Genomic DNA, 26,020 nt, shown 5'->3' with positions numbered 1-26,020 from the left:
CTGCCGTGTAACCCTCGACAGAGCTCGCTCTCAAAGGATGAGTCATGCCATGCCAACCTCAAGAACCCCGACTGGAGTGCCGGCAAACCTGCAGGTCTACTAGCTGTCTACATATTCTATTCTGTTAGTGTTTTTATGTTATTAATTGCATTTTTCATGTACAAAATAGGAGGAATAAAGCCATTATAGTAACAAAACCATCAGATATACTTAAGCTCTATTAAGGCACACTAAGCCCAGCATTTCACGTTGACGGAAACCTCTCTTCTTCTTTCAACTCCAACTTCAACACTAACTCTCTTTATGCAAGCTGCCTGAATGGACACTTTACTTTAATGTATGCACTCAGATAATACAGTCTACTATCAGTATGATGAGACATGAATGCAATTCTGTTTATTGTTAGCATTACACATTATGTGGGTCTATGTATCTTATGCATACTGTTACTGTGCAAGATTCAGTACGTCTCTGCACAAATGCCGCACAATTCTAGTTCACTGAACTTAAATGGTTCTAACTCTGAAACTTTCTATCCCACTTAATAGTGCTGGAACTATTACTTGGTTAATCGACAAGAATTCTGATTAAATTCATCAAAGTTTTATTTATTTATATAGGTATTTATCAAAAGAAATTGGCAAACATTCGCTGGTTCCAGTTTCTCAAATGTGAGGATTTGATGGTTTTTTCTGTTTTCTATCATTATGTTGACTGTTTCAGACTAAACTATTGAAGGCACAACCTTAGGCTCTAGGAATGTAGAATTTCAAAAAATTTCATTTTCTGAAATTCTCAAGACTGATTGATAAATCGAAAAACTAATCAAGAGATTAATAATGAAAATAATCATTAGTTGCCACCCTACCTCTTAACATCCAATTATTTTTTCAGCTACTGAAAATGTATGTATTACTTGAAAATTGATACTTGTCCATTAAAAACTGCCCTGTTCTGTAAGAGGCACACCCTGCATCTAAAGCTGTATACCATCATGGTGCCTCTGTTGTTGTTGTTGGCGGCGAGATGTTTAAAATGAGGCGCCTGACAACAGATAACATCTGAAACGCATTGAATCCATTATGGCGGTTGATGTTCCGGGAAAGGGTGAGGAGGATAGAGACTCATCTGCAGGTTTGGAGTTAGAAAGGGAGGAGAGGAGGGAGGTGAGAAGAGACAAAATGGGGGAGACTGGAGACAGCATGACCATGGTGCATTTCCTCAATCTGTCTGGCTCTTGTCCCTGTGGTTGCATTGATTTTTAGGCAAGTAAATGTCCAAGTTGTCCCTAAATTCTTAAAGTTGCACTAGGTAGTATTTTTTATATAAATATATACATGTTTAGTTTAGATATACTTTAATTGTGATAATTAAAAAACTTTTTAAAAGATTTGCCTTAATTAGGTGCAGGAAATAGTGTCAGAAATTGACAACACTTAACACAAACGTGGCTCCTAAACAACAGTTGTCAGGTGAGAAAGCTGAACTATCAGATTTTTATTTCCATTACATTTCTGAGAAAAATAAAAGTATGTTAAAGACAAAACTGTGATTTATGCACAATAAAGTCCTTTACAACATTAAAACTTAAGTTACCTCTCACTGCTAGTGTACCCTGGGGTGCCAAAGTACAATACTGCCAAGGGTGGCTTATAACAAGCCAACGAATAATGTGACATTTACTACAGTAATGGCTCTCACTGACAAGGCAGTAGAGGTAGAAGGCCCACTCTCAGGTGTCTCTCTCTTTACTTGTTTTAAGGCTAATGGAATGATACACGTCGTCATGTCTGAACGCGTGCGCATGTCTGATGTGAGATGTGCCAGCTGCAGTCACAATAATCGACAACGTTCTGCCATAACGTTCCGTGATGATGAGGATTATCCACACAGCTGGCAGGTATGCCAATCAAATTAACTGGCCAATTACACTTCTAATGCGCTAAGCAAAACGCAACCAATCACCTGCACATGGCCTGATGTAACCGGAAGGTAAGGCCAGATGTGAAGATGTGAAGTCTGCGGTTGTTAAATTACAGCTCAAGTTTGGTATGTAAATGTAGAGTAATGAAAATCTGAATAGCGTTTTAATTTTAGCAGTAAAGACAGATGAGCTTTTAACAGCTGCTGTGGTGGAGAACCTTTTAGGATAATGTGTGATGAGTAACATTCAGGCCATCAAGACCATGCTGTAACAGTTGGAGATACCGTACATCCTGCTGAGAGCTGATTCTTCATAGAAGGTAGCTTCTCATACTAAAACACATCTGCTGCCACTGCAGGATACAATCCCAAGATCAAGAATGTTTATTTGCATCCAGTGCCTGGGTATTTATGGATATGATATATTAGGCTATACATGTCAAGTGTCTCTATTACAGATGGCGTCATATGTCGAAGTTGTCAAAGTTTCTGTGCACGTTTGGCACTGAGACAGCCACAGCCAGCTCTATCTGCATTTTTCTCTCAATAAAGTGAAACACAAACTAAACAGCCTGTTTGTTATTCACCTCACATATCACAGTGAGTGTGCTGCAAGAAGGCCAGACTGACAACCTTATCCACAGCCGACAAATAAAGCAAACTCCCATGTGTTTCCACCTTCACTGACAAATAGGGGAGTGATGGAGCGAATTATTCTGCAGCACAGCCTGAACAGTCCATACTGATGAACCATGAAATTGTGATTTGTTAGAGCAACTCTGGATGGAGATTAAAATTAGTATTACTGACTAACATTTATACGCATGACTAGTGACCTGCATTTTAATTAACCAGCTAGTTTACTAGTGGGCCCTGAATACATGCATAAGCTATTGTTTTTATCCCAACTGGGTGATAACATTCTGTGTTTTTCCTAGCAGAGATTAATAACATCCATGCAAAGGGGAGTTCAGTCTAAATAAAGGAGTAGGAGATGTTAAGGAGGAGGAGGCAGTTTTGGGAAGTGAGTTTAATTGCAGGCTAGTGTTGGGGTGGAGTCTTACCAAATCTCTGGGGCATTGCACCTGGGGCTCAGCATTCTAGAGGATGGAGGGGGGACAGAAGAACCAAAAGTAATCAAGCAAAAATATTTATCGACAGGAACAGTGAAAATTTTAGCACACAAGAAGCTGTGGAAGGGGGAACTTAGGGATGAATGGAAGCAGTGTGATGAATAAATGGGCATGCAGGATATGAAAATGATAGATCTCAGGCGACAGATTGGTAGTTATTGCTGGGTGGTGTGCGCTCAGACTTAATATAAAACTGTGGGTCAGAAACAACTGTAATGCTTGCAGGGACACAATGTCACAATCTTCAAAGGCGTCACTTACACTGGGGACAAGATGGGATAAAATCCTATTTTTGTATCCCAGCACAATTTTACAGTTTCAGTTTAATTTACTCTAACCAACTCTAACTAGCTGCTATAATCCAGATAAAAGGAACCCTCAGTTCACCCAGATTACTTTCACCAGATGACAAGCTACAAGAAGTGCTTCGTGGGCTGTTTGAGTTTTGAAAAAAAAAGAACTTGCACACTCTGATCTGTGCAATATCCAATGATGAATAAATTGCATGATAGACACTTTTCCAAATCATTATACACTGAATCTCAGCTCCAGCTCTTCGAAAAAGACTATATCTTTGAATAAGATTTTATTTGGTAAGCAGTGATCATTAAACATTTGCCCTGAGTTTTGCCTCTCAGGCTATATACAGGCTGACCTACTCAGGGTTGAAAAAATAGCCTGAAAAATGTTCTGCATATTTTGTGGGGGAAAAATAACTGAATCGATACTTTGATTTTAAGCTGACAGTGGGTAAGTATAACATTTTCCTAACCATCTGCTGGAAATTCAATCAAAAATGAGGCCGTAAATGACAGCGCTCTTTCTAAGTCTCATTTCTCTATCAATGAAACTAAATGTACAGTGCATTAATTATAGCATATTAGCATATCAGTATCAATTTACAAAGCATTTCTAATTCCTTTGTTAGACTACCATTAATGTGGAAATCTCAATAACCAATTTCATCCTATGTTATTTACATATATGTTATTTTAATATAGTTTCAGATGAGCGATAAAATAGGTTGTCCAGCTTGTCCAACAGCTAAAAGATCTTTTGTTTTATACCTGCTGCATGTGCCAGCAGTACAAATGACACAACAGCTGCTGACTTTATTTTTTCCTTGCACTACATTAGGTTTAATAAATAAAGCTTAGTAAGTGCCATTTTTAATTCATACTTGTGTGCCAAGGAAATGTGCCGTTTACTCCTGAAACTCTGTTTTGGTTAAGCTCAATTTAGCCATCCAGTTTGTGTGTTTATTGATATATATAATGTGTGTTATTATTATATTTGGTTAACTGACATGTTGTTAGTCTCCCTATCTCTAAAACCCATGAGAAATGCTTAGCCTAGCTCACAGCTCTGGATAAAGACTGAAGCTGCTCATTTTGTGCACTGGACCTCATCTCCCTCGAGTTCCATCTCAACCCTTTCACATCACCCTCTCCACCCTCTGCAGCTGATAACCACAGATCAAATAAATCCTACCATCTAACTGCCAACTACGCAGAGTCAGCTGGACTCAAAGCCCCGCTCTAATCTAAAGATGTGGCAGCTCCTCTCATCTAACTTCGCCCGTGGCAACAGCCCGCCAATGGCCTCCTCTGCATCCCTTGCTGTGATAATTGTCACCAATCAGCCATTTGATTGACACTACTTGCTAGCGAATGGCTGCTTGTGCCTCTAATGGCCTGGTGACTGCTGAGGGTGCTGGGAGAGACCATTTTTATGACAACAGAGGGGGGATTTAAGGCTGTTTGGTGCTATAACTCATGTTACTACTCGATAAGGAGTGTGTTAAAGCCAGCTACTGGCGCTAGAGAGATAGCAGAGAATCATTGACTGCCGCTGTGGAGTAAACACCAATGTGATTTAAAGCTCGCTAACAGCCTCCACTGTTCACTCTTCCCACACGAAAAAAAAACAAAAAAAACATACTACACTTAAGCCACAGTGTTCTGCCGCCTTGTTTTCGTCTTGGCCATTATGAGCGCACTTCTTTATCAAACAACTTGGAGGTAACTCCAGATGCGCAGTACATCAAAACTGATTTTCTGCAAAGATAATTAAGTAGAACATCTGGCATCACGTAAAAACACGACCTTGATGAAAGCAAATAGTTGTAGCAAACATAAACTAAATTAGCGGTTTGCATGGTTCATTGAAGTTACAAGCTGTAAATGTCATCTGTCCAGACTGAGTGACAGCAGTAGCATCCAAAAACAGCACACAAAGATTTGTATTGCTGTTTGTATAGTGTAAAGTGTGAGGATGTTGCCTGATTGATATTCAAGCCAAGTGTTTTTTTCACTCTCTGTCTACTACCTGCCTTGCGTCTGTCTGTTCATCCCCACATCCATCAATCTAGTAAGTCAGCTTGGAGGCAAAACACAGCAAGAGAGATGGAAATACAGAGACAGAGAACGTAACCTAACAAAGCCTGAGGAAGAAAGGGAACTGGTGAATGAGAATGAAATGAGCGGGAGGGGAGAGTGACACATAAGGAAAGACAGAGACAGAGTGAAAGCGAGAGGAAAGGAGAGGGTGAAGGAGATAAAGAGAAAAGATTGAGCTCTACAGGTTCCCTCTGAGGCTAGCCGCAGTTTGATAATAGAGAGGAGTGCAGCGACGGAGCGGGACAATCAATCTGCATGCTTGGCTAGCGTGTTGTGTTAGCTGGGAAATGAGAAGACAACACTGCACTCACTGTGGGGATTAACGGCACTTGTGACAGCACAGGAGCACGCACACACAGACACACACTTACATGTATGTGAGAACACTGCACACCCATAAACTATACTTATCAATGCATGGGGAACTGTATATATGACATGATGTGAAATGTATTATGCTGACAGGATGAACAATTGACGGAATGTTCCAAGGAAGGTGGAGGATGACAAACGTACCACTTCTCGGGGGAGGAAAGTGTCCTCCTGCCGTAGAACCAGCAGCCCCACAGCCCCGCCCATGGGTGTGGCCCTGAGCAGAGACACCACCTCCTCCTGTGTCCGCCCATTCAGGTCCACTCCATTCACCTGAACAGGAGACAAAGTGACTGGGTTTAGTTCTAAATAAGCTGCATGGATTAATCTCTTTGCCAAGGTGAAATATTCAAATAGCTTACTTTTGCTTATTGGAATGTTTTAAAACAGAGAAAAGCAGCAAATCCTCATATTTTGAAAAAAAGAAAAACAAATCAAAGCTGTAGTGTAATACAGTGATCAACTAGTCATTTCATCACTATTTCAAAAAAGTGAAAAATAATCCTTTTGGATCAATAGATTCAAAACAACGGCATAGACTCAGTGTTGGACAGCGTAATCCTTTATGCAAATTTCCAAATTCCCAAAAGATAACTGAAATTAATCAGTTACACTTTAACTGATGACAGGTATTTTTAAAGTATTTGTACTTGTGTTGTGACACACAACATGAACATTTCATACTGGGGTTTGTCTAATTTTGGAAAAAACAACGAATATTACCTGGTACACGTCTACTGTCCAGATAACACAATCCAATCACCATCATAGATTACACTAAATGAGTACATTGCATACATTCATATGAACTGCTGTGTTAAGTATCACTGCACTTTCACTTTCTTACCTCCAGCAACCTGTCTCCTGCCTTGAGGCGGCCATCTTGGATGGCAGCTCCCCGAGGCAGAATGTTCTTCACATAGATGGGTGCCGAGCCGCCGATGGGAACGTCCCGTGACGTTATACTGAAGCCGAGTCCCTCAGGACCTATAGGATGAGCAGTAAGGAGTGGAGGTATTATGATGGAATCTGGTTTTATCTTGAGGCACAAGATGAAGCTCTTCTATTCCCTCTGCACCCCTCCAGCTCAAGCTACTGAGATTAAGTTCATATTCAGCTGTCATGGTTGCCCTGGATCTGATGTAAGTTTAGGCAACAACAGTGGTTAAGTGTTTAGGTAGACATTTGGCTCGGATGTTAGAGTGAAGTGGTTTGTTTGATCAGGAGTAAAGGTTAGTGTTCAGCAGCCTGTTGCACCAGCTGTGTGTAAGTTCAAACTTAGCCTAGTTATAACGTAAATTATTAATAAGTTGTGATTCATGCATTACTAAAATAAAAGTGGTTGCACCACGGAGAAAAGTTACAACATAACTCTAAATAACAACTATAGCAAAGGAAGCTATCTTATTAGCTGCGTTGCAAAACCTTTTTTTGACGTCCTTCCTTCCTCTCCTCCGAATGGGAAGCAACACTAGTTTTCCTTTCTGTATCTATTTTGCAACGAACAAAACTAGCTAGTGTACAACCCATGGTAGCCACTGCACAACCCACAAGTAGCCCCTACTTCACCAGGTTTCCAGACCTACCTATTTGGAGAGAACATGCAAATTATAGTGTGACCTGGCACTTACAATGTACAATATCTTTAGATGTTGCTGATCTGTCTGTGCTTATTAATCTATGTTTATGTGGGCGGATGGGATTTTGTTTGTGTGCATTTGCAAGTTTTGCCTGCAAACCCTTACAAGTGTATCATTATGAGCCATTAGGAATACAGGCCTGTATCTCATATCATCAATAATCCTAACAGACAAACAAACAATTTCCTACTATTAAGCAAGTTAAATACAGGAAATGAAGAGAAATCCTGCATCCTGTCTGCAAAGACTTCAAGTAGGTTTATAAGGAATAATTAAAGCAGGGTATATTGTGAGGCAAGGCAACTTAGTTGTTTTAAAGTAAGAAGTTGAACTTTGTAATAAGTACATGCAATTACATGGGACCACTAAGTAAGTTCAGCCTAAAGATTTTTAATACTTTTGCCTGATATTTAATTGAAGGCAGAAACTGAAAAACAACCTGTGGTAAGAACATTTTACACTGTCTGGGGTTATGGAGGGGTAACTAAGATGTCACTGTCAACAGAGATGATGATCAACACACTTAAGATGGTCCCCTTTTGGTCATTTGGCCACATCTTGCACTTTGAGAGCTCTGATCAAGGTACCTCATGTATGCGTCTTAGAGAGCTTTGTAAAGAAACTGTTCCAAATGACTGTGTGTAAGACTGTAAAGCAAAATTAATATAAGACCAATAATGAGCATCCCTGCTGTATCAGAGTACTGGCCCTGATCCTCACTGCCTGTCTGACTGAGCCGATGCAAAGAAAAGCTTAGCTATTCTGTTTCACATCCTCTACCTAATCCCCTACATTGATGAGCCAATCAACTTCCCGCAGGCAGACGAGGCATGGCATTATATTAACCGGTAAATGCCTATAGCTTTCCTGGCTTTAAACAGGGAGGAGGATCTTTTAAACTCCCATTAGCTTGATTAAGACATACCTAAGCAATTTCCTGTGCAGAATGGGATTCTCTGATTGATTTTGATACTCCCCAGGATTTGCGTGGAGACCGGTGTCTGATTCAGGCACATAAACAATACGGGGAGTTTAATCTGTGCTCAAAGCTTTGGCTAAAGTCGGCACTCAAAACAAAACAGATGAGCCAAACAGCCTCTTGGGAATCGCTGTTAATCCCTGCAAGTGTCTGCTGCAACAGCAGCAAACAAAAGGTGGAATGAAAAAAGATAAAATCTTTGACTGAGAACATAATAGATCTCCTGGCATATCATGCACAGAATGCAGTGTATTCGGTCAGAGATGTGAGAGTGAGAAGAAAAAACTATGATAAAGGAACAAGTGGAAGTAGCTATCAGCGGGGATGGAATATGCAACAACCAGCTGGGTGTTTTTATGTTTTATGTTCTGGCTTGATTCCAGCCCCAAGAGAGGCAACAGATTTGGGTGAAAACTTCAATGGGCATATGGTGTAGCTCTGTCAGACTCTTTGCTGTGGCATTTGACAGCACACAGGGACCAGCGGCTGCTTAGCAACAAGCTCTCTGGCCCTGAGACCTGGCACCGGCACCTGGTATCCTGTTGGCAGAGGTTTGCACCACCTGTGCCAGCTGTCAGTCAAAGCATATACCGAGGAGATGTCCCCAAAGTTTTATTCCCAACATCGTCTTTCATTCTGTATTTCCACCTCCCAGATTCTGTACAGTTTATTGGACTCGTCTCCCACTGTTTGCTGCTCAAATCAGTATGGTAAACTCTTTGTTTGCATTCTGCATGCTTCTATGTTTGCTTCATTTCTCAACAAACTGTTCCTACACTTGTTTTTGATGTGCCAGGAATGGGAAAATTGCTTGTTTATTCAGTTGGAAAGGCTAGGAACATACAAAGCATCCCTCTCATTTTTGAAAGCCAGAGGAATGCAAAGCATGCAGGGAGATTTTCACAGACCTGAAAAGAATCAGATGATACTTCAAAAACAAAATGATGTAATACATCATGTAGGGACTGAGAAGATTCCCCCAATAACAATAAAGAGCTTTTCTGATAATGGAAGTTCCAAATGTGTTTCTAGGTTTAAAAATCTTCCTAGAGTCTACTGGCTGTCCACTCAAGGCTAAGTGCATGGCAACACTCGGAGAGTGACCCACTATGCTAAACAAAAATTAGGTGTCTTACATCACTATGTTCCCCATTCAGACTTTGGCCAGTCCATCTCCTCCAAAATGTACACATTTAAAAATTTTACTATTGTAAATTATCTACTCCATAACAAAAAAACACAACTGTGTCACAAGCTTCTTGTGCCCCGCAAGAACTCATCTTTCTATTGAAACAAGAAGTTAAAATGCGTTTCAACTGAGCATTGCCTCTCTGGCCACTAAAGCAGTTTTCTGTCCCACTTTGATCAGGTGTAATTGTTTTTGCAGGGACCTTTCTTCACCTCACCTTTCTTTAGCTGGATCATGAGCCTCCTCCCGACTTTTTTGGTATATCCTCCTGGTGGCGTCGAGTTTAGCCCCCTCTGAGGCGAGTGGGTGTGTCCTGTCGGAGGCTTGGCTGCAGAGACCGCCGGGTGAGTCAGAGGGGGATCAGTCTGGTCTGGGTGAGTATGGGAATGAGGATGCGGATGGGACTGTGGGTGAGTTTGGGAACCGTGTCGGGACATCCTCTGCGGGGTGTGGTCCATGCCGGAGACGGTGCTGCCGGTCAGGGAGTCGGGACTGAAACGGCCCGAGGCGTACGCCGGGTTCTTCTCGGCATGGGACAGCTGCTCATAGTGGGCCTTCATCGATGATGGCACCACATGGAACATGATGACAGGAGAGCGCATGGCCTGACGGAACATGTTCTGGGCTCTGGGACAAAAGCGGGAGGAAGTTTAAGGGAGAGATTTGGAAAGAGGATGGAGAGAGAGAGAGAGAGAGTCGATTATTCGACTGAATTCAGCCCTGAATACCTTTCTCAGCAATTCTTAACAATCATATATATTCATACTTATCTGCACACACTTGTCCATTCAAGCACTCCACCTACCCAATGTCTCTCTCTCTCTCTCTCTCTCTCTCTCTCTCTCTCTCTCTCTCACACACACACAAACACACATCCATATATATAAAATCCATCTTCGCCCACCTGAACATTCTGACATGTTAATTAATACCTATTGCCAGCGTGAGCGGCTCTAAAAAGAGACTGAACCCTCCCAGACAGCTCCATCAAATAATCCCCTGATTTGGCTCCAGATGAAGGAGACCTCTATCCGTCGGATAGTTTGCAGAAAATCCTCTTTTAAACCCCCTCTCGGTGTGAGCTCATGTACAGTAGGTGTGAATGGAAACTTATGTTGGCTGTCAGCACCCTGTAACAGCGGAACCTTGTTAGCACCACCTGTTTCAATAAAGTCGACTTTGGTATGGCTCTTCCCTCGCCCCGACAGCTGCACAGACGTTCAGAAAAATGCCGGGGCCCCAGAATTTCTATTGCTACCCCCGCCCCCCTGAACGACAACTAAAATTTGCCCCCAGAGGAATTTCGTTGTGTAATTCCAGGCTACATTTTTTCCCACCCACTAATGACTTTCCCTGAGTAGGATGGTCTTGTCTCGGCATCTTTACGATTCCAGCCTGAATCGAGTCGCAGACAAGACGTAATCTGCTCCCTTATAAAAAATACTGTTAGCATATGCTTTGTATTATCCAAAATACAGGGACACTGTATTAAAGAGATATTACTACTGAAGTGAAACTCCATTAACTTTCATTTTATTGGGGAGGCGACAAAAATGGCAATGAAAATCTCAGCGATTTCAAAGACATTTCAAAGTCTCAACAAATAAAACCAAAACTATCTGCATGGCTAGATACAACAAGGATAAAGTGGAAAAATGTATTTGCTGTTTGTTTTCTTTTTTTGTAATTTAATAATGGGTGAACAGGCCGCTTAAATTACTGCATGTAAAGTCCTATGACAGAAATTCATCATCATAATACATCTGTATGTACGCATGTGCGGCTGGTTCTTTGCATGTTAGTTGTCTTACATGTTTATCACACATGAATTGTACATTGAAGTTGAAAATATAAAAAAATATGCATTTAGTATACATTTATGCTGACAGGTGAAAATAAGATCAAACACATGTATGCATCACCGGATTTCTGAAATAGTATTCAGAAGGTTACATTATACATGCAGCATGAAGGCATGCAGCATATAGAATCTAGAAAAGAGTGAGGGGAGTTAGCCGGTGGGTTCGGTTAGGTAAGTAATGAAAGCACAAGATGAAGCTGAAAAGCAGAGGCTATGAATGTTAGGAGGCTTATTCCCATTCCTTCCAATGGAAGAAGCGGGAAAGGTGTTACAATAGGAGTCCAGCAGAGCTGTAACTGAAACACAGGGGAATAAAGGCTGAGAGGATTGCAGGGACTGCTTCAGCGATTGAGGGTGCGACCTACAGGAGTTTAATAGGGAAAGGTCAGCCTAGCACAGTGACAGGCAGCAGAGGAGCCTGTGCACCGGCACAAGTGCAGAGAGGAGGGTAAAAAAAGGCGTGAGGAGAGAGGATAACAGCAAAAAGAGGGTTTTAGGACTGTAGGTATAAGAAGAGGGAAGAAGTGACGGTCCAAAAAGCCAGTCACAGCAGTGTGAGCTGCTGTCTTACTGTTCAAAGCGGATGTTTCTGAGGTCTCCATTATTGATACGGACGATACAGTCATTCTCCTGGAAGAGGCCCTGCTGCTCGGCTTTGCCTCCCCTCTCCAGACGCTTGACCAACAAGCCAAGAGTCCTGAAATGTTCAAATGCTCATGTCAACAAGAACAAGATGATGTCCGTGGATTCAATATGGCTACTTTGCTGTAGTCCTGGATAGAGCTGAGGTGGAGACTACACTTTATTATCTACTGAATTCTAATCACAGTTAGCCTGAGGGTTTCTCTGCCAAAAAGATACTCAGACTTTGTGTACAGAGTAAAATGAAAAATCTCCTTATATACCTGTCTGTTCCTAGTGGCTCGCGTGTCAAATCCGTCAAGGATTCTAAACTTCAGTGTCTACAATGTGGCCTCAATCTTTATATTTCTCTATTCTTTTTGACATTAAGTGCCTTGTTGTTGTGTGGCTTTTGTACTGTATTATTGCTACCACAAAAATGCGTTCTTGAATACAAACATTCCTGTTTCCATGGTCAGGCGGCTATCCAAGAATCAGTCTGCGTCATGTTAATGAAAAGCTTTTTCAGTCAAAAAAAAAAAAAGAGCTATGCCTAATTGCTGCCTCTGCTTTATCATATGGTACTTGAAAAGAGTGTACAGTGTGGTCCTGTCATTTGCATCATCAGTGTACCAATGAGGCTTACGAGAGAAAGCAGTCACATCACATCAGGGTGCTTTAGAGGCTGTGTGGGGGAGGCAGCTATTCAAAGGCAATCAACACATTCAAAAACTCGACAGTAGTTCTGCCGGGGTTGAGTCTTTGCAGGTGTTAATTTTTTAACCCCTGAGACTCCTGTGCCCCTTTTTTAAGCAAAAAACAAACAAAGTGCTTTCAGAGAGCAACACCATTAAACACTGATAGCAGGTGGGTTGGAGAGAAGCTGGCCTATCGCACTGTAGCACTTCAACCGTGCTGAGCTGCAACCGTTGTCGCCCTGTAATCCGGTGTGGCAAACTGGCTTATGCCTCCCCGTATAGCCGCCGCGAGAGGCTAACTTCACCTGAAAGAGCGCTTTGCGGATTATACATCCGAGTCTGAGGAGGAAAATCAACCACGGGTAGGAAAGACGGCACAAACCTAATCGAGTCTTCTTCGGTATATAGTCTGTGTCCGTATGTATCGAGGCTTTTTCTGAGGTAGTGTGAGCGAGTGTCGTGTAAGTAAATTGGGTTGATTTTAGGGTTTTATACTCGCCCTCGCCTAAGGCTTATAATTCAATATGAATGGGAATGTGATTACAGAGAGGGCAGAAAAGTTCAAGAGTTGAAAAAGTTCAGAGACAATTCCACTGATTGAATTTGAGTGAGAACACAATGCGATTTGCTGTGGAGGGGCTATTTCTCTGATGAAAGCTGAGCATCTTAATCTTGGGACAACGCCTACTCTGACATTTCCCCAATAAAAGAAAAGTGCATTATAAATGTGCTTTTAGGTTGATTAAGTCGGGTAGTGAGAAAAGGGATATGATCTCGACTTTCAATAAAGCGTGACAGTGAGTTTGTAGTCACTGATCATATTTGTGAGTCTAGGGGCAGAGTCATACATAAAGAAAGTTTGGACATTTATGGAGCTGCAGTTGGCTCTGTCTACGTGGCAAACTAACTGTGGCAGAAAACAGCGCAGCACTATAAAATGATAAAGCATTTGAACCTATCTGAAACTGGTCTACACTGGTTCTATAAACTTTTAACATTCTTTCATTAATGAGAAGGACCTCTATGTAAATGTCAGGTTTGAAAACAATGTTATACACTCTACATACATATTATAAAAGCCTGCATGACTTGGATCACAGCCTCCAAAAATTGCCTCTGGGTATATTCAAACCAGATGTGAAATTCCTCTAATTCCTTCACAGCTTTGTTCCAGCTGTGTGTGGGTGCTTCTGAATGTGTTGTAGGTATGCATGCATGTGTGTGTTGTGTGCACTGCTCTATGTATCCTTTGAATCATGTAAAGCTGATGTGACAGCAGCCACAGAGAAATATGACGGTCACCGGCAAACCCTAAACAAGCATGATTGATCACTGTAAACTGGCTAATGGCTTCATGATGAAGACAAACCTGCAAACCTGTGTGTGTGTGTGTGTGTGTGTGTGTGTGTGCATGGCATTGAGTTTGTATGAGTGATGAAGTGATTATATATGGGAACCAACGGGGATTGTCCAGTATCCACGTGTGTTTGTGTGTGGGTGCGTTACTAAGGTGATGCAGCACTCTTTCCTCCAGGGTTGTTGCAGACCTCAAAAATCCAAAATTATTACACAGATATTTTCTTTTCTTTTTTTTACCAGAAACCGAATTCAACAAAAGGGAAATCATTTTTATGAGTCTACAATAAGGCTGACAATCCATCAGCTACAGGTGGTAAGAGGGCAATTTTCTTTTCTTTTTTAAGCTGTCAGGTGTGTACCACTTGGGCTTTCCAGTGCAAAACCAGCTTAAAACTGAAAAAGTAATTAAAAAAAGCAAGATTATTGGAAAAACTAGTTTTAGTTAAAGTACAGAGATGTAAATGTAGAGACTAAATAGAGATAATGATTTTTAATAAAGCACACACAGTTAAAAACTAAAGCTTTTTTCATATTATTATGTTTTGCATTTACAGCAACCCTGTCTCGTACAAATCTAAACACAAAAAGTAACTTAAGTTTTAATAGTGTTTAAGTTCTTTATTGAGACATGTTTTAAACAATTTATGACCTTTTTATGTGTGTTTAAAGCTCTGTGGACACTATGTCTCCCTGTTCCTCTCCTTTACTTTCTTCAAGCCTGTCTAAACAGCACCATGGCTCTGCTCTGGATATTTTTACCTGCGGTCCCTGCCACTGAAAGGCACCACGTGGATTCCCAAGGGCCCACCGTCGTTTGACACCTCCACCAGTTTGACTATGTCTCTGGGACACAGTGATGGATGGAAGATGGAGAGACAGGGGTGGATGGGTGCGGGGGAAGGGAGTGAAGAGGAGAGGAGAGGGGTGACACCATGTGGGGAAACACAAAAAAGGCAATGAGATGATGATGAAAGAAACAAGATGATGAAAACAACAGTGGTGTAAATAAATAAAAACAGAAAGCAAGAAGGTGTTGGAGGAGACTGACAAAAAAGACAATAAAAGAGAGCAATCCAAATAAATCAAACACATGTAAGGGATAACAAGGAATACTGAAGGTTTCAAAAATCCTCGCACACACAATTTAGACTTAAGTCAATCTTGAAAGGATGACATGAGAGACTGAGAACTGTGTCATTTTTTAGCGCTGCACCTGAATTGAACTGCAAAATGCAACGGATTTATTTTTTGGTGGTGGAAAAAACTACAATACTATAATGTTTCTTAAGTTCAAGACACATTAGTATCTACAGAGTGTAAAACTGTCCGTCGAAGTGTCACATTTTTAGAGCATGTTTGATGTCATTCATCCTATGTGCAGATGTTTGCAGCTGAAATGCACCACATACCACAAGTCAAAGTGTTCAAAAAAGACGCTTGGTGCGTAAAGCTCACTTTGAAGTTGTTGCTTACAGCTAGAGAATAGAACTATGTCCTTGTTTTTTTTCCTTTTGTGTCACATTGCAGCAATTCAGCAAGACGATCACAGCCCCCTCCCAAAAACTAACGGCATGATTGTTTGAAATTCAAGTAAAATTCTGTGACAGTGGAACACTTTGACTTCACGTAGGGTCAGTGCTTGGTCCTTTGTTTCTGGAAACTTGAAACTGATTACGATATGTTTGCATTATGTGCAAACTGCTGCGCACAGTTGAAAAACAGTAACAGACTTAATAATGAAAGTAGAGACAAATAAATTCAAACTCCTACACCTCCTCAATCTCCTACACAGCAACAGTTGCATTTCCACATTTATATGTGGGTGACTATTGTTGATGACATCCTTTGACCCTTTCAAAGCACAAAACAGGTTACATTTGCTCTTCCGGGGCAGTATTCTTCACCTGTTAGTTTGTTTGGCTGTAAAACATCTATACACAGGCACATTTTACAAGATGCTAAATCTAATCGACTCACAGCTTTGATACAATGACTATGATTAGCTTGGGGAAAATGGGCCCCTTGTTGACAACTAAGAGGCGGGAGAAGCCAGAGTCTCTGGGAAATCAGAGAAATAATAACAATACCATACCTGCATATTAAACTGGAAGCATGCAACAGAGCAAAATAACAAAATAAAACACAGTTGTTAATAAGAGTAGCTGAATGGGTTAGTGCGTGGGAGAGCTCTGATGGCGAGACGAGGATAATTTTGCTCCCACAAAAGAGAATTATGTAAATCAGGAAGCAGGGTTTAAATGAGATTTTTTACAAACAAACCTGGATTACAATATAGAACCTGCTGGTCTATCTTTAAAGTACATATGTATGTAATTATGTGGAGAAAAGGATTTACCCAGGTCAACTTTGAAGGGGAAGTCTTGTTTTAGACAAAATGAGCATTATTTTTCATAGTTTTGGCCATCATTCCCACTGGTAATAATTCTGCTCACCAAGTATTTGCTGAGATCTGGGAACATGGCAACATCTCTACCTGAGTAAGATTAACTTATTGAGTCCAATGTTATTATTACTGAAATAATGGCCAAAACTACAAAAAAGGTCTGGAGTTGTAATAACCCAGAATTTTCTTTTAGGGTAATGTAGGACAGGAAAAAAAAAAAAAGGTTTTATTCCAAATATCTATCCATTTGGAAAAAGCACTGAAACTGTGAACATTCAGATTAGAGTAATTTTTAGAGAAGAGGTGTTTTCTTTTCCCAAATGGTGGATATCACATTTTGGAATAAAACTGCTTAAATATTCAGCAATGTGATCACCAGTCACTCTAGTGTCAGTAGGTTATTGAGTTTCAGCAGGAATGTGAGGATACAGAGAGGCAAAAACTGGGGAAGCTGATCCATGACTGAAGGACTTACTCTAGTGACCTCACAGGGGTGTGGTCCATGCAGGAGTCAGCTCGACCAACCGGCTCGATCCTGCCATTTTCTTCTTCTCTGGACTCTTCCTCCTAGAACAAAGCAAAAAACAAGCAAAAGAAGAGTGAGATTGCTTCAGAGAGCAGTATCCCTGTTCTTGCTCCCCACGTTCATACAACACAAGTGGGGTTGAACCTGAATCATGACCTTTGCTGCATGCCGTAGTCCATTTCATATAAAAACAGATGACCTCATAGTGAAAAAAGAATGAAGCCCTAGTACAAAAGGTGTCCAACTAAACTATGCCATGCTGCTGTCATGTGACAAAGATGAGCTAGATGATTGCTGCTGTAAGCACCAAAAATGCAACGATAGCAAGTCATATAGCAACACACAATGATGACTAGATGTTCATGCATGATGACATAGCATAAGCTGCTTTCCTGTCTTCCTTGCCAGCAAACAAAGTAGCTTATAATCAATCGAAAATTGATGTTGAGATCAGACTACACAGCATTTTCTGGCTTTCCAGATGGTCTCTATGTCAGATTGGGTGGCTCGCGGTCCTGCCGTGACCTGGCCGAGCGACATGTCAGACTACATGTTGAGCCCCGACTTCCGAGGACAGGAAATTCAACAAACATGGCAAAACTCATCATAGATGTTGTAAAACTTAGGCAAGAGGAGGCAAAAAAAATCTAACATGCTAGTCTTTCCATAGTGGGCCTTGTGAGGCTACCTGGATGAAAAATCATCTGTCGTCCACTATGACGGCAGAGCCGCTAACCTGATGAATCCAAGACGAGCAGATTGGAGGAGGTCTTCCACAGGTATAAAAATACATGCCCTTTAAAAATTCGTATGTCTTCAAAATTGCATTGCCTTTGTTCTCCTGTTGTATTAACTGTGGACACTTGGTGCCTGTCTGTTTGAATATTGAAGCTGAGACTCATGACATGTATACACACACACACACACACACACACACACACACACACACACAGAGACAGGGCATTGAGAAGCAAAGAGCAAAGAAGAAAAATGAGAAGCAGAGAAAGAAGGTCATTAAAATTTCAGGGCGACACCGGAGAGGAGAGATGAGCGAGCAGCAGCAGTGCAGGCCTCCCCGGCAACTGGCCGCCTCATTGGTATGAAAATGAGCCTGCCGTTACCGTGGCTGCCGTACGGTTGCCATGACACTTTGGGTGCCTGGAGGACGTACAGCTACAGGGCAGTGTATGAGTGTGTACATGTGTGAGAAACAGTAGGCAAGGACTTTCAATTTAGAAATGAATTCACAATGAAAACACAAAGACAACAAGTCTGACTCACAGCTTTCTTCAACAGACAGAGATGACAATGTGTGAGGCAGGTAGATACTTATTTACAGTACAAGGTGAGTTTACTTGAGTCACCAACAAGAAAGGTTCCTTGAGTCATCAATTACATGTTTGTTATTGTGGTATTCTAGCATTTTGATAAGGATATTTACTTGGCCTATACTAATGTATTTTGATTTATAAAATGGGTCTTTACATTGCCAAAAATGTGTTCTACGATATTTTCTGCAAACCTATGATTTATTGACTAATACTGCATGGACCCTTTTCTGTTAAATGTACGGAGGAGCCCTGCACCCATGATCATCAAAAAGACACAATCACACACCTCATAAAACACACAGAGGCCAGATAAAGAGAAAGTTCAGTACAGAGAGAAAAAATAATTACTCAAAGAGCCTCAGAAACACCTAACAATATTCAATATTTATCAGGACACGAGGAGGTGAGGCCGGGGGACATCAGAGAGGGAGAGGAGTCGCTATCTGAGGAAGAGCAAATGAGATCGGCATTCATCACAGCACACGCAGGTATCTCAGAGACCCTTTATTTCAATACGCCCCATCTCTGAGGAATCTGGCTGCACACTGACAATTCTATTCTACAGTCAGACAGAGACAGAGACAGTGTGTATGTGTTTGTGTATGGTAGTGTGTGTGTCAGCGTGCGAGACAGGAGGGAGAGAGAGAGAATGAAAGAGAAAGATAAAGGATAAAGGTGAAGCAAGAGAAACTAGAGAAACACACACACGATTATAAATAAAAAAGTGTACAGTAAAGAATGTATTTACAGCATTATATATTCATTTATAGCAGCTGCCATGGGTCAATAGATACAATCAATTCTGGTACAATATAAATAGTTAGTTTTTCCTGATTTCCCACATACCCTGTTGCTTCTTGTCCAAAGACAGCTGAATAATGGAAGTGTTGGGGAAACAATCTAGACTACTACTCATGTAGTAGCTGTTGTGGAGCTTTTGATAATACTGCCTGATCTTTGTCAGCCAAAGGAGTTGCCTAGTTGTCATGGAATTCTCATCCTCCAAAAGGTCTCCAAAAAAAAAAAAAAAAATGGAAATTGACTATTGACTAAAATCTGTCAAATGGGCAAATTCATCTGCTGATGAATTTCCTGTGATATGATTGACAGCTACTAAATGGACCTTGTGGTGAGAAACTGCTGATTCCTTTGTAAAAAAAAAAACAAAAAAACAAAATAAAAAACTGTGTGGAGGATGTTAGTGGTGGACTATGTCCTGTTTTTTATGGCCCTGTTTGTTTACAGAACAGTACACCTGTACCTGTAACTCAAATGGAGCACAGCATGATTCAGTCATGTTAAGATGTGGACAACATGGTGCGTTGTTAAAATTGTTGATTATGTTTACATGACTCGCGGTAGCTGTTTTCTTTTTTCTTTGCTGCATCCTTTGGTACTTGTTGAAGAGAAGAGAAGACCAGCATAAGAAACATAAGAAACTAAAAAAAACTAAATAATAAACTAACTAAGTGGTATCAGCAATGAAGTAAACAATACTGGCTTCTTTCCAGACAAACATTAGCAGCAACTTGCGCTGACTCGAGCGGTTTGATTGACAGATGGACCAATCAGCTTTTACTTCAACTTCCCCATCCAAAGTCCAGAAGGAGACACTCAGAGAGGTATGACCACACTTTCCCAACCACACCATCAAGACGTCGCCCATTCCCGTTCGTGGGAGAGGGCCGGGCGAGCAGAGAGATAGATAGCCACATTAATAATTCAGGGCTGAGTTGGGGGGTTAATGGCTAGCAGGCAGACAGGCAGGCAGGTACGAGGACGAGCGTCCAATGTGTTTTCCAGCCGAGTCATTGTTTGTTTCCAGGATGTGGAGAAGGAGAGGCAGACGGGCAGTTTTCAGGCCCAGGGGCTCATTAAAGATTAATAAGAGAATCCATTGGGGCCTGTCCTTTCTATCTCTCAGACTAAATGAAGTGGTCTGCGCCTAGCGTGTATGTGTACGTATGGCCGAGAGACTGAGCGGAGTAATGCTGCACTTTAATGAAGTGCTGCCCGCTCCCCTTTCCTGCCACTTTGACCACACTGTCACTTACAAACTGATGTGGATGCATGCATTCAGACACACTGCCATGGATGGAAAGGAGGGAGCTTTATTTGCTGGAATGGCGTTTAGCTTTCTTAAAATGCTGACAAAAACCTTAAGAGACAAAATATATATTAAACATATTGATGTTGAATAAATCTTCAATGCATAAATGTTCAAAAAAAAGCTACAGTACAGAAAATATCAGAAAATATCATCTTTGTTTTAGTTGGAACAGCATTTAAATGACCTTGCAAAGAGGGGAACAACATGCAGAAATGTGCGCATTTTAGCTTAAAAGATAAAGAATGCTTTGTCTGTGCACTAGCCGTGGTGCACTGCATGCACACCATCAAGAAGCACTTGTCCATTCACAAATATACAAGCTCATTCCTTTCGTACCAAAAAACCCACAAGCCATGAAGACAAAATAACACATTGAACTTAAATACGCCTAACATTCACAGAGAGAAAAAGACACACACACATCCATCACTGTTAACTGGTATCTGTGCCCTCTCCAGGACCATATGTCCATGACCGGATGAAACACTGAACCAGAGACTATAAATTAGTCTTAACCTCTAACCCAAAGACTACTACACACCATCTGGGTGAGTTTGAGTTTGAAACAGAGAGAGATAAATTAAAGATGAAGTTGGAGTTCAACTAATTTTCCAAACCATCTTTATATACAAATGTCCCTGAGGAATCACTGTTGGCAGTAGAGTATTTGTGTTTCTTAAGTTCACCACAAGTGTTCTAAGATTCTACTTTTTTCAGGTTTTTCACTGTACTGGACCATATTGATGATCAACACCACCAAATTAAAACAAAAAGACAAAATCTCTGATTTTAGTACTTCAAAGAAAGAAAAAAGCAGCATACAGACTGGAGGAAAAAAAGACCAGTGAAAAGAAAAAAAAAACCCAATAGCTTCTGGTTCAGAGAATGTGTGACCCCTGTCAGGAAGAGGCAACAAATAAATCTGACCAATTTCTTGGGAGGTGAGACAACACACACACACACACACAGCTCCAGGTGTGCTCATCTCACAGACGACCTATCTACAGATTTCCACCAAAACACTGAAAGCACTCAGAAGGTTCATTGCAGCCCGCCTGAATGGACCCAGACACATTTGATTGTGTCAGAGGATGTAATGATCAAACATCACTGCGCCTTCTGTGTCTGATTTAATGGGTCAGTCACCGAGGTCAGAGATGCTGCCGTACTGATGCTGCTGTAGGATGTCAGGCTGATACCAGCTGTGAAAGGGAATCCGTATCTAACATGTAATTTAGCTGAATTGTTACTGAATTCAGTTAGTGATTAAACATAGAATTTTAAAAAGAAAAAAAACAAACAATATACTAAATTTGAAAATGCCAACCCACAGAGAAATGGCTTCACTTATTGAGAAATGTAGATGTACTGGTTTCAAAGTTTTAGTGACAAATTGTATTAGGTGAGGGGACTTTGCCATTTCTTAGGATCAAATAAACTTGATGCCCCTGATAATGTTGATACTGCGGTGCACAACGGAGTCCTATCTGTCACGACAGAGAGACGTTTGATTAATGTCGACGCTTGGCTCAGTGCGAGACCACAATGCATCATTAAAAGCAAGCTTTCAATTACAGATCCCTGCACTAATTCAATTAGTCTCCTTTGAAGACACTTTGATAATGGGATCCAGACGGGTGGACAGCATCGTCAATAACTCGAGAATTCATTGAGCTGAGGGGACGTTATCTGAGTTTATATCATCCTGGCTGACGGTTGGGCCGTTACACAAGAAGAGGAGGATGGTCTATGCCAGTGTGTCTGATGTGTTTGGTTTTGCCTGTGCATCTATGGGTGTGCATAACATGTCTCATGTAACACCTTCATCTCAAAGGTCTCAATGAGGATTCTAATATTAAGCCATTCTTGTAAATCTCTATTTTTATACACTCCTTATACAAATCCTAAATGGTTTATTCATCGTTAACTGGATTTTAAATGTTTAGTTTTGTTGAAACAATATTTCAATAACTATATTGTGCAATATTAGATAGATAGATAGATAGATAGATAGATAGATAGATAGATAGATAGATAGATAGATAGATAGATAGATAGATAGATAGATAGATAGATAGATAGATAGATAGATAGATAGATAGATAGATAGATAGATAGATAGATAGATAGATAGATAGATAGATAGATAGATAGATAGACAGACAGATAGACAGACAGACAGACACTAGAAATTATGGCCAATAGTATGTAGACAGCCCTATTCACATACAATTGTATTATTATTTGGTCTGGGGCTGTTTTTCATGCTTTATACCAGGCCCCTGAGCTGCAATTAAAAGGGAAATATTATACTAAAGCATACAAATTATATTTTAGTCAATATTGTGCCTTCAACTTTTGTGTCAATAGTTTCGGGAATGCCCTTATTGGGTCCATAAAGAGATGGTTTTTCCAGTTTGGTGTGAAACTTGACTGGCCTGCACAGAGCCCTGACCTCAACCCCATCCAACACCTTTGGGATGAAGGGGAACGCAGACTGCTGGCCAGGCCTCATCCCCCAACATCAGTGTTCAATGTCTAATGCTCTTGTGGCGGCATGAGAGCAAATCCTTTCAGCCAAATCTGGTGGAAAGCCTTCCAAGAAGAGGGGAGGCTGTTATAGCAGCAAATTATGTTCAACTATCATAATGTTCACATATCCATATACTTCTGGCCTTGTAATATATCTTGCCTTTTGTCATGCTTGACCGAATAAAGTTTAGAAGCTACGATCCAGTGTGCAGAAGCTTTTTCCACAGCTTGTCTGCACACGTGTATCTGCAGCGCTGCGTCTGTGTACATTGCAGTACACAGAGGCAGTAGCAATAACAGTGTGAACAAAATGAGACTTCCAGCAATTCCTAAATTACCACGTTGCTGCTGTAGCGATCCACTTAATTCAACTGCAATTTCTGCGATCCAATTCAATCAAAGCGAATGGCCTTGGTAGAGGGGTATCACCACAGGAAAATATGCATTGCAATTTTCTCAGAAATAATAGACAATGGAGGCAACAATCTAAGCAATTTTTAAAACTCACATTTTAGGAGCCGATGTCCCCTGAGAGCTCAGTCAGTGTCACTCGAAATGGAATTGCAGAAGGTGTGAATGACACTTGATTTGCGGGGGTGCGTTTGATTCAGCACACTAAGAAGGGCGGAGCAGGATGCTTTACGATTTGATTCTTTTTGATATTCAATGACATAGATTAATAGAGATTAGTGAGAAGTGTTTCAGAAACTATTTCTCCTGAGAGCGCAGGGGAGATGAAGTGAGTGATGGGACAGAAATTAAAGACCAGAGAAAAAAAAGGAAAGGTAGACAGACAGAGAGACTGACTCAAAGAGAATGACAGAGAGGCAGATAGCGAGACGGACAAAGACACATTACGCTGAGGAACAGAAAGCCATGACAAAGCTTGTTCAAAGGATGACAAAATGCTTTGAAAACTCCCAACTCGAAACCTCAGGGGATTCAGGGACGTTCTGACATTTTATATTTTGGTTTTTGGTTGTCAGAGAAAGAAAGAAGCAAAAATGTTTTTGCATCAGTTTCATTCACTTTAACAAAGCATATATTTATCAGTGTCCAAATTCCATCAGTTACAAATTTCCTAGAACATCATGGAGGCCGTTCTTTGTGATTCTATTTCAAAGCTTCTATACGAGCTAACACTTCTTTATGAGGCAGAAATTCACCTATAATATATCCTAACAATATCCTCCTTTTACCCCGCTGAGGTCCTTGCCTGGCCCTCTCAGGCTGTCTGGCATTCCACTGGTGGGGATGCTTTATTTAGACAGTAATCAGCCAGAGTTGGGCTGAGCGTTGATGTAGGCCTGAATCCAACACACACTGACAGAATCAGCTTGACTTGGCTCTCCTGACAATGTCAAACATGACACAGGTGGAGGGAAAGTGTGTGTATGTGCGTGAGCGAACGAGAGAGTAGGATACAATAAAGGAGTACAGTATGTGGCGTGTAAGTGAGATGGAAAGAAGGAGGCAGAGGAAAAGTTTGCAAAAGAGTGTGTGTGTTTGTGTGTGTGTGTTTACACCATGTGTAACCCATATGGGGGACGGAACTATGTGTCAGCTGTAATGGATCAAGCGCGAGCGCATACACACACACACGCACACACACACACACACACACACACACTGTTTGTTGAATTCATTTACACATAGAGACCAAAAAGAGTGAGTGAGACCCATATACTGTATGTTGAGGGACAAATCAAAGGAAAAAGCAACATAAGGTGTTACAGTAAGGTGTAGGGCCACCATGAGCCTCCAGAACAGCTTCAACACTCTTCGTCATAGATTCTCCAAGTCTGTGTAACTCTACTGGAGGTTTGAACACCATTCCTCCAAATAGATATGTTTTGATGATGGTAGTGGAGGGTGCTGTGTAACATCACTCCAAATTCTCCCAAAGGTATAGCGCTTCAATGATTAGTTGATTAATCAATTAAATGATAGTTAGAAAATTGAGCAGCAACAATTTTGATAAATCGATTAATCATTTTAACTAAATTTTAAAGCAAAAATGCCAAAATTTCACTGGTTCAGCTTCTCAAAACAGCTGCTGGCTCGCTGAGGACCTTAAGGTGAATCTCAAATATGCAATAAATTATTTGTATGTACAGCCCTATGTTGCTTTTATATTTTATATAAAACACTTTGAATTGCATTGTTGTTGAAATGTGCTACACAAATAAACTTGCCTTGCAGCAACACTGAAGCATTGTGAGCAAAACAGGGCTCAACAATAAGAATTGCCCAATATCCCAGGGCAAATAAAATGCCACGTCGGGCAAGTAAATCTAGCAACTCACTTGCCCAAGTGGGCAAGTGGTAAAATACTGTATTTTTCCAGAGCTGCTGATAGAAGTAGCTATCTCTGTTGAGACAAGTAGGGATGGGTACTGAAGCACGGTATTAAACGGGCCCCGGGGTTAAATCATTAAAGGCCGTAGTATTATCACGGCCGCTGCAGCCTCTCCTGCTGTCTGTGTCGGACTGAGCTCCTCCACACACACACACACACACACACACACACACACACACACACACACACACACACACACACACACACACACACACACACACACACACACACACACACACACACACACACACACACACACACGGAGCGCAGAGGTAAGCAGATCAGACAGGCCGCGGTGGAGATTACTCGAGTTGACAACAACTACGCTTGTTACAGTAAGTAAGTGCAATAAAACCTCCGCGACTAAAAAGCAATACTTTATCAATACACCTGTTCAACAAGCATTAACATGTCATGTAGAAAATGATATTTTAATCTGCTCTGTCTGCAGTCTTTCATGTTTCACACAAGCACAGCGCGCTCGCTCAGCTACTAGTGAATTGTTACAAACAAGCTAAAACGAAGTTGTCTGTATGTAGTCCAACGGTTTATCTTGTATCTTTGTTTGGCACGAATCTTAAAAT

General features: G+C 41.1%; 1 protein-coding gene across 13 annotated transcripts in view; it reads right to left on the bottom strand.

Moving 5' to 3' along the window:
* The window catches only part of LOC122886361 (partitioning defective 3 homolog), a 237,904-nt gene that overhangs the window by 106,808 nt on the left and 105,076 nt on the right, over nucleotides 1–26,020 (bottom strand). For 4 of the 13 annotated variants that reach the window (XR_006380334.1, XM_044218420.1, XM_044218423.1 and 1 more), the window contains exons 6-13: nucleotides 17,054–17,145; nucleotides 16,267–16,278; nucleotides 14,934–15,017; nucleotides 12,068–12,193; nucleotides 9,853–10,262; nucleotides 6,675–6,814; nucleotides 5,972–6,100; nucleotides 2,988–3,023 (exon numbers count right to left, since the gene is read on the bottom strand). Coding sequence is in view for 12 of the 13 variants with exons in the window: in XM_044218420.1 (XP_044074355.1) it covers nucleotides 2,988–3,023; nucleotides 5,972–6,100; nucleotides 6,675–6,814; nucleotides 9,853–10,262; nucleotides 12,068–12,193; nucleotides 14,934–15,017; nucleotides 16,267–16,278; nucleotides 17,054–17,145 (1,029 nt within the window). In the remaining variant the exon portion in view is untranslated. The remainder of the gene's footprint in view (nucleotides 1–2,987; nucleotides 3,024–5,971; nucleotides 6,101–6,674; nucleotides 6,815–9,852; nucleotides 10,263–12,067; nucleotides 12,194–14,933; nucleotides 15,018–16,266; nucleotides 16,279–17,053; nucleotides 17,146–26,020) is intronic. The other 9 variants (XM_044218430.1, XM_044218421.1, XM_044218425.1 and 6 more) reach the window with 5 other exon arrangements.

Source organism: Siniperca chuatsi, linkage group LG13, assembly GCF_020085105.1.
Source record: "Siniperca chuatsi isolate FFG_IHB_CAS linkage group LG13, ASM2008510v1, whole genome shotgun sequence".
NCBI lineage: Eukaryota > Metazoa > Chordata > Actinopteri > Centrarchiformes > Sinipercidae > Siniperca > Siniperca chuatsi.
Note: the sequence above shows the minus strand (reverse complement) of the source record. Positions and strands in the feature narration are given on the sequence as shown.